The sequence below is a fragment of the Nannospalax galili genome, unplaced genomic scaffold (assembly GCF_000622305.1).
Source record: "Nannospalax galili isolate Female #2095 unplaced genomic scaffold, S.galili_v1.0 scaffold171, whole genome shotgun sequence".
Lineage (NCBI taxonomy): Eukaryota > Metazoa > Chordata > Mammalia > Rodentia > Spalacidae > Nannospalax > Nannospalax galili.
The window spans coordinates 1,773,550-1,783,380 of record NW_008329362.1 but is presented as its reverse complement, the minus strand read 5'-3'; the positions used below and the strand labels follow the sequence as shown (position 1 = coordinate 1,783,380).

Here is a 9,831-nt window from a genome sequence, read left to right as displayed (position 1 = left end):
TGAGCAGTTAGTAGTTGATAATTTGACTTATTTTTATTATTGATTGATTGAAAAATGGAAATAATCACCTTTTATGGACTTCCAAAAGGATTAGGAATAATGTGCAAAATGCATCAAATGGTGAGTATCTGTTTGATAATTAAATAAATCCACATCTATTTAATAAATGTGTTTTTGCTTAAAATTTTGAGCAGTTAGTAGTTGATAATTTGACTTATTTTTATTATTGATTGATTGATCAATTTTATTGGTTTACAGAGAACAAAGAGCTACAAAGATCAATGAAAGACTTGTGATCACAGCAGAAATAATTGATAATATCCATTCTGTTAAGGCATATTGTTGGGAGTCAGCAATGGAAAAAAAAATTGAAAAATTGAGAGCGTAAGTTGTTATGATAATTGTAATGTTGTTTCAACATTATATGTAGTATTTAAAAATGACTACTCAGGTAGACTTCCAACTCCTACATGAACTTTTTGACAATCAAACACATGTATTGGATAGATCAATGTTTATTCAACACTTGTATGAAGTTACTTTGCTGGCATTTGGTGTTAGAAAGTGTTGATTCACTTTCTTCCTTTGCAGTGCAAGAGTACTTTTGTTTATTTACATATGTTTATTTTATATGTATGGGTGTTTTGCCTGGGTATATGTAAGTGCACCACATGTGTACAATGTCTGTAGAGGTCAGAAGAGGCTGTTGGATTCCTTGGAACTGCATTACAGGAAGTTGTTAGCCACCATGTGGGTGCTGGGAATTGAACCCAGGTTCTCCGCAAGTGGCTCTTAACCACTGAGCCACCTCTCTAGCCCCAAGTGCAAGGATTGCCTAATGAATAAGTCTCTTACAGATCATCATTGTTGCTTAATACCCTTAATGTAATTAAAATAACAAGATGGATGGAGGATAATTAAATGAGTGTTGAAATGTATAATTCTGAGCCAAAAAAGGATTCTGTGTGATACTGCATTTAATAAATGTGTTATGACTTGCAAAATTGGAAAAAAATTCTTTGTACAAATTGCATTTGTTATTCTGAACCTTAGGAATTACGCAGGGTAATTTCCATCAGTGTAATCCAAATAAACTACCTACCTGAGGCAATGTCTCTTCCTGTAACAAAAGCCACCTCCTGAGATAGAATCCATACATAGCACTTGTTTGTATCTTGTCTTCTTTCACCTCAGTTAGCCTTTCACAGATTTGTAAAGATTATATACAGGAAAAAAGTACAGCATAGGCTGAGATAATTACCGAGATAATTTGGGTAAAATATAAATCCACTACATGTTGCTGTAGCCTTGCAGCCATTTTTCTTGAATTCTGTGTTCTACAAACTGCAATCATGAAAAAATTTTCAGAGATCTAGGAGGCTAGATACAACATTAAGGAAACTACTAATTTAAAGACCTATGGCACATAAATATTTCACATGGAAAAATGAAGAAGTGTCCTTTTTATATCATGTGAATTTGGATTATTTCAAATTGGGACTGCTTAAGACACATAGACAGTGGTATCTGAGCCACAGGTGTGTGATTGGAACAACAAACGAAATGCTGAACTGTTAAGTCCTTTGCCATGTAAATAGATAGAGCAAAAGAATATTTATTTCCCAAACATGATTGGTCACCTGTTTTTGTTATGCCTTTCAAGATAAATCCAGGAAAGGAATTGCATTTTCTTTCCAGAAACATCCTTAAAGATATTGGGGAATTGTTCAGTTGGTAAGAGTTGTTTTTCACATTAACAGGTTGAGTATTTCATCAAACTCTGCCCATAAGCACAGGCATGGAAGAGGTGATGAGGTTATCAGAGGATCTGGTTTTGACAGGCTTTATGATAAGCTCACAGGCAGGTCATTCCTGTGGCTATTTGACATTGGTATTTTCCTTCTCTCTTCCTCAAAAGATGAAATCCATCCTTTCTATTCTGGATTTCTGTTTGACCAATCTGATAGCGATGTCTAGTTGTAACCTGTATAATCCAGCGTGAGATTGTTACCTGAAAGAGCTGGAAAGTGCTGACGCAAAAGGGAAAGCAAGAATTGCTTTTACTCAACAGAGCAAATACAATGTTCTGGGTGAGATTGACAGGATGCTCTTCAAAGAGATGATTACCTCAGCTCAAGCCACTGTTGCACTGGGCCAAAGGCTATGCAAACTCCTTGGAAATCTACTTTTTATTGCTCTTTGGTAATAAAGGCACTTTCGATGGATTTTTTTTTTATAAGAAACTAACAAAATATTTTTATGACTCAAAGTGTTAGGGATTTTATTATGGTTTCTAGATGATTCTTGCTAAGAGTTCTTGAATCCATTATTCTTTTTTGTGACCTCTCCTTCCTACTTTTCTCAGCTATTTCTAACATATTTGAATAATTTTAACAACTTTGTTAATATTTTTAAATAATGCTGTCAGTCATTTTATAAGCATTATTCTAGTCAAATTTTTTTCTATATAAGAAAGAGGCCACACATTGTAGATTCAATTACACCATCTGCTATGTTGTCATTTAAGCTCAACTACATCTCTACAAGGGAGATATTAAGCTTCTCTTCTTTAGATGTGAAGTCATATTAAATCAGATGGAAGAACAACTCCCTTGATTATGACTTGGGTATAACAGACAGAGCCAAAATCACAATTCATTTTTAATACCAAATTACTGAAATAGTAAATACCACCACTCATTAGGCTGATCACAATATAGGTTGGACATATTGGACTCTATCAGTGAGCTCAGGATACATTATTTTCTTTAAAACTAAAAGAAAAAAATAAGATTTCTTTTCAGTATGACAGTTGTTTCCCTTAATTAGAGAAGCATGTTCAAGTAGTGTCTGCATGCCAAATGCTGTCCTGCACTATGCTATCCATCAATTATTGCTCCTCTTGGATGGAACCTTCTTTGTTTTTTTTTTCCAGTATTGCTGCTCTTTGTAATTGGGTGGAGAGGATCACAATAGACTCCCAATTTTTTATGGCTCCTGGAAGAGTGGGGCTGATGTTGAGCACAACATTTTTCTTTGCTTATCACCAGCTTTTGAAACCTTTGCTTTCTGCCTCTTAGACCATTTAACCCTCTTATATGTGTTAAAAGATAAATAAGCTCCAATCATGGTTGGAGTTCAGACTAGAGGGTTGAAACTATAATGAATCATGATTGCAAATAATTACACTTAAATGAGAAAGGAGGAGAAGAAATATCTATTCCCCTAATCTTTGGAGAACTGAATTGCTTGGTTTCTTTGACTATAATCCAACTCTGGAAAGCCAGTGCAGCAATGGGCATCTATGCAGGTGGCCTCCAGAAGAGGAATTTAATGAATTCTAAGGAGAATGCCTGTTAACAAGTTTCTCAGGTGACTTTTATTTATGTTACTATCAAACCACTCCTCTGTCATATAGATGCCATTTTCAATGCTATTTAAAGCTGTTTGAATTCCTTAAAATGTTAAGACTCTCTTGGGTAAGTCACAAAATAACCTTTTCTTTTATAAATATTGTAGCATTGTCTTCCTTTCTATACATAATTTCACAGGTTATTGATGAAATTATTAAAGATACAAAAAGTAGCTAAAATTCATTCATATAATATTAAAATTAATTTTAATAATATAAAATAGAAAGTTTAATCAAGATAATTGAAGTTCTTAATTATTTAAAAATAATATTAGAAAGCATTTAATGCAAAAAACCTGGTACATTGTCATTCATATAAGGTAACTGGGGCCCAGGGAAGCTTAATAACATGCTCAAATTCACACAGCTTATGTAGGCTAAAGCCAGGATCAGAACACAGGAAGAAAGACTCTAGAGAGCATGTTCAGATTTTATATTCCAAGGCACCTGATATTTGGAAAATAAAATAACATCGTATCTTCTTGTTTTCACAGGCTGGAACTGAAGCTGACTCGTAAGGCGGCCAACATGAGGTTCCTCACAAGCTCAGCCTTCTTTTTTTCAGGGTTCTTTGTGGTCTTTCTTTCTGTGCTTCCCTATACAATCATCAATGGAATCATCCTCCGAAAAATATTCACAACCATTTCATTCTGCATAGTTCTGCGTATGTCAGTAACGCGGCAGTTCCCCTCTGCTGTACAAACATGGTACGATTCTCTTGGAGTGATAAGAAAAATACAGGTAATTTCCATGACTGCATTATATGTGTGATTTTGAAACATTTTAGAATTATTACAGTGGGAAAACTCTCTAAAATGAATTCTTCTTTTTAGATTTATTAATGTACAAGATTTTTCTCCCTTGATTTGTGTACATGGTCTAATGAGTCCTTATAATGAAAGCTTTGGGGAATAAGATGAAGGTCTATGAGATTCTGATAAACTGAAGAAATTTAAAATAATTGCTTCTATAATATGGAAAATGCCATTCAAGTATTCAGTGACTAGATGGCTATAGTTGCAATAGTAGGCTTTGTAAATGTGCCCCCAAAATTGAAAAGTATCTTCAATAGGAAGTTATGGAAAGGCCCAACTAGCACTGGCATTCCTACCTTGAACTTCTGTAGCATTTCTTTAGATGGTATGATGGGTGGAAATGGCATTTTATGCCACATTAGTTACTGTAAAACCCCTGGGTGCCAAAGGAACTGCTAGTGGTAATTAGCCTTAAAGTCTTGAGGTAACAAGAAATTATTCAGTGTGAACTAAATGAACTGGTGAGAAAGGTATTTTATTTTAGTTTTAAAAAATGCAAATATTTCACCCAGAAAGTAAATCATGTGACAAGAACAAAAATGAGGAATGGAGAGTAACCTCTTTTAAGTGATTCTGTCATTATTAGGAAAATACCTAGGCCAGAGGCTTCAAATGGCATCCAGAAGGTATCTAATTTTAGCTTTGGTATCTATTTTATTTGAACTTTATTCTGAAAAGTTTGAATTTGTTGCTAGCAATTAAAAATTGAGAGATGTCACATGCATCCACATGCAGGAGCATATACCCCCCACCCCACATTTGGTGTTCTGAAGAACTGGGACATCTAATAATCTGAGTCCCCATAAGCTGAGGCAGTTGTCTCAGAGTATCTTCCCTATCCAGTTCATCCCAGTCTCTACTGGCACCTTCCTTTCACCTGTTTCACCTCTAAGACAAAATGAACTTGAGATCTGTGACTAGGTCAAGTAGTGAGTAGAGCTTAGAATCACAGTGGATCTGTGAATGATTTAATTTCTCTGTTAATAGTATCACAGTGATGGGGTAGGAAGATGAGGGACAGGAGAGGAGAAAGTTAAGAGCAGAGAGAATGCCACTGAACAGGAACACAGAAACAGATACCCCCCCAAAGAAAGTGGGGAAGATGAGACAAACCAAAAGAGAGAAGAGGAGGGAGAGGTGGAAGAAAAGAAGAGACCAGGCAGGGGCCAGTGAAGACTTCTCAGCATATAGACTTAGGTCTTATGGTTCCCTAGGAATAGTGTGGTTTGGAGTGTCTTATGGAGCCCTGCTTTAGAATAGGGTTTCATGCCTTCAACACAGCCGGAAGATGTCTTCACACCTTTACTTAATCCAGAGAAGTGATGCTGCTGATGCCACTTACAAGGAAATTGCTAAGAAGACAATAATGTTTGTTTTCCCTTTGTTTTAGCATTGAACTCCGAAATATGTAAGTGGGTGATTTTCAGGGATTCATTAGCAATTCTTCTTCCATGTAATAGCACAAAGAGGAAGCAGCTATATCCTATGATATAACATATAAACAGTTCTATGAAGTTCTTTAAAGTGTTTATTTCAAATACGATGGATTCTAGTGCTGGCACATGAACTTTAGTATAATTATAAAGTTAATTAATTAAATAATTTCTAACTTAATTATTAGAATCCATATATAAGATACAGAAATGTTGGAATGTAAAAAAGATGCAAAACTTTCATGCGGTCTTGATTCTGCAGCATGCTTTTGCTCTCTAATAAACAGGATTTCTTAGAGAAGCAGGAGTATAAGGCTTTGGAATACAACCTAACAACTACAGGTGTGGTCATGGAAAACGTAACAGCCTTCTGGGAGGAGGTGAGATTTTCTGAAAACGAGGGTTTTCAAAAATATAAGCTTCATTGTGCTTGACTTCTATGTGTATCTAAATTTTTACTTAATAGAAAATAAGACTAGAATAATGAAATAACTGATACAGCTATAAGGAGGAACAGCTATTTTATAAAGTGAGTAGAGGACTAGGCACATTACCTCTTTAGAATCATAGACTTGTTTTCATATAACAGGTTAGGAAACAGTGCAAAGATTGTAGACCTTGATACTGGGGTTGAGTCTGGCCTACCATTTATTCTCCATGTAACTTTAAATAGCTTCAAGTCTCTAGTTTCCTCATTTGTAAAATGAAGAAAACTGTCTTCCTTACACACTTGTTGTGAGGACAAATGGGTGATTTATATGGAGTATTCATTAGTGTGCCATACCTGGAATGGTTCTCCAGTGAGCATTATCTTCTCTGATGTCAAGAGTTAATCCAGTATTTATAGATGCCAGAAAAAAAAGATGTAGTGGGGCTGGAGAGAGAGAGAGATGGCTCAGCAGTTAAGAGAAATGGATGCTTACGCAGAGGACCTGGGTTCAATTCCCAGCACCACATGGCATTTAGCAACTGGCCATAACTCCCATTCCAGGGGAATTCAATGCCTTCTTCTGACCTCTGAGCATTGCACAACATGAACACACTTACATATGTGCAGGCAGCACACTCACACAATAAATAAAAATAATAAAAATATATTAAAAGGACATAGTACTGCTATATCAATATATTTTAAGCTATTTTTACTTATTTTTATTCATTATTAAAAGTTGTCATATTTCTTCATCAGAATATATATTATGATGTCAGTCTCTAAAGAATCAATCTGATTACTAAGAACACCTCATGAATTACTATTCTTCATCACTTATTCAGTTAAAAGTAGATATTATAAAACCTCTAATGAAAATCAATGTCATATTCTAAATTTCTCATAATATCTTAAGTTGGACCTATTTATATGAATAACTCAATTATGGGGGGCATCATTTTGACTTCATTTTTTTGAAGTTATAGGCAAGGAAATAAGTGTGTTTACCTGCTTTTCAGAACTGTTTTGTAGAAAAGTGTGAATATCTGCCCTCAGGAATTTCAAATGTCCTAGGCATGAAAGAATAGTACAGTGTGGTACCTTCACTGATGCTCTGTCTGTCCCTGTCTTACTCTACTGCAAAGTTCTCTATTCTTCTTTCACTCCATCTAATAAAACGAACAGGCTGGAGACCATCCTGTGTGTCGGGCAGTGGAATAACTGTTTGTAGGCTTTGTCTGCCTGTTTGTTTCATCAAGAACTCTGATTTCTCCAGTTCTCCCTCTTGGACCTCTCTTGGTTTATCCTTTGCATGTTCCAAGTCTAATTATTTGGGTAATTCTCCTAGATGTCGCTTCAGTTTTCTTTGCCCTCTGCTGAATTTTTTTTTCTTTTCTAGAAAACATTCACTTTATCAGTCTTAGAAAAGGAAGTGTTATGTGAGAAAGTTATATACTGCAGTCTACTGTAAATTTTATACATTTATTGTTTCAGTGTTAAGGGAGCGTGTAGTCCTTGGAAAATTAAGTCTTTAATTCCATTCATCATTTCCCTAAAAGTTCTTTCAGACTTTTACCACTTTCCCCAAATTGCCAACCTCCCTCATGATTTACTTACCCCTAGTAGATAGATGGCCTGGCCTTCTACAGCCCCCAGAGAAAACTGAAACACCTGTCCTCATGAAGGAATATGTCCAACTGTTCTCTTGACCCTAGTAGTTAACTTTTCTCCTTGTTTCCTGTTCAAGAGAAAGACACACTTTGTCCCATCCTTATCTGACCTAATCCTTCTTGCTACTGCTTCTCTGAGCCCAGGGAACCTGCAGTTATTTCCTCTAAAGGCTTCCATGTCCATTCTCAACTGATGCCTCACATTTAAGTATATTCAAGGCAAACTATTTTTCCATGACTTTTGCTCTCCTTCACTTCATTCTCAACCTTGCTGTTCTTTCTTTCACTCTCAAACTCGCTCTTACTGCCACACTATGGATGTTTCCCACTGTAGTCTAGATTCTGCCTCACCAATTTATTTTAGCAGTTCCTCTCTTCTAGATGATATTATTAGCTACCTTTACTCAACTGGCAACATCAGGTTATTTTATCCTGAGATCGTGATTTCAAAGTCTGCTCTGCTTGCCCCTCAGTGATGATGAACCACAGGGACCCCTTGACATCTTCCAGCATTTCATGCTGTCTGTGGGTGACCTCACCCAAGATAACTGATATCAATGTGCTGATGGTGCTCCATCAGTTTCCCATCAAGTTTCAGTTCTGAACTTGGCACACGCTGTTACAAATTTCTTTCATGCTTCTCATGCACTTCATAGTCATCACTCCTCAAGCTTCACTGTCCTGCTTGTTCCAGTGTATTTCCCATCCCCTTTGATGGCATCACCTGAGAGGCAAGTCCTGGGTGAGTTACGTGCCTCCTCCTGCATGCCAAACCTGTGATTAGATAAAATTTGTATTTACATATTCGGAAGTTGAGACTTAGAACATTTAAGTAATTAGAACAAGGTTAGTTACTCAAGTCACTAACCATCGTAGTTATTCCGAGCTAAAATGTTAGCCTACTTTCTTAGACTCCAAAGCCATTTCCTGCTCACAAGACTGCATTCCTGCATTTAAGGCAACAGAGGCAAAACAGGGCTAGGGTGTAACTAGAGGCAGAGTACTTCCCTAGTGTGGGGAAAGACTTGGGTACCACCCACAGGACTGAAGACAGATGACGAGGAGGGGGAGGGGAGGGGGAGGGGCTGTTGTAATGTGTACAACATTATTTCCCATGTGTTACTTAATTTAGTGTCCTCAACAGCTCCCATACACTGCTAGAGGAATTTTATGTATTATTTGCTCTGAAAATTCCACTTAGAGGAATTTCTTTCAAAACATTGAACTAAAAGGGAAAGCATCTAGTAGAAAACTGTAGTTTATACTTTGTAATACTGTCTTACACTAAAAAATTATATTAATAAGAGTGACATGAAAATATATGTGAATAATGATGTCAGAAAAAGCAGGTCACACACAGTACATACAATTTTGGGGACTATGATAAAAAGACATATGGTTATATGCATATACTTTGGTATAGCTATACATTTAGATATGTTAAGGATGCATTTCAACTAAAATGTTAAGTGTGATTACATTTCTGTAATACACCTGTAGCTAATTTCTAATTTCTTTGGTTTGCTCTCCAACATTTTCCAATTTTCTGAAATATGTGTCTCTGTAATCAAAAATAAGAGTGGCTCCTCATTAGAAGTCCATAGTGAAGGGACTGGCAATTCCAGAAACATGAGGGAAATCAAAGTTTTTGTAAGGTGACTGCCTCTAGCTTTTTTAAAAAAATTTTATAATATTTTTATAGCTAGTGATGGTGGGTAATCATTTACGAACCAGACTTCTTACATTATGAGTCAAGAAGTAGCTAGAGGAGATGAGGATCCCACAATCCCTGACCGAGGGCATGCCCCAATGACCCACAAACTGCCTCAAGGCCCCAGCTCTCTAAGGCTCCACCATCTCCCATAGTTGCCACCCTGGGACAGTATCTCTTGCTTACCTTCTGCATCTGAGCCATGGAACTTCAGGGACCTTCTGCATCTGAGCCATAGCAGTGAGTCTGGAAACAAGGTCACAAATGACTCTGCAGAAAGAAGTGGGTGGAACATTTTCTCTGAGGAACTGAGAGAAGGAAGAAAACTCTAATAAGCCTTGTGGGAAGAGGTACATCACC

General features: G+C 36.5%; 1 protein-coding gene across 1 annotated transcript in view; it reads left to right on the top strand.

Annotated features, from left to right (window-relative positions):
- Nucleotides 1–9,831, top strand: part of Cftr (CF transmembrane conductance regulator) — a gene marked incomplete at its 5' end in the record, with an annotated part of 143,142 nt that overhangs the window by 25,380 nt on the left and 107,931 nt on the right. The window contains 3 exons of the mRNA XM_008837214.2: nucleotides 259–384; nucleotides 3,907–4,153; nucleotides 5,948–6,040. Coding sequence (XP_008835436.1) covers nucleotides 259–384; nucleotides 3,907–4,153; nucleotides 5,948–6,040 — 466 coding nt within the window. The remainder of the gene's footprint in view (nucleotides 1–258; nucleotides 385–3,906; nucleotides 4,154–5,947; nucleotides 6,041–9,831) is intronic.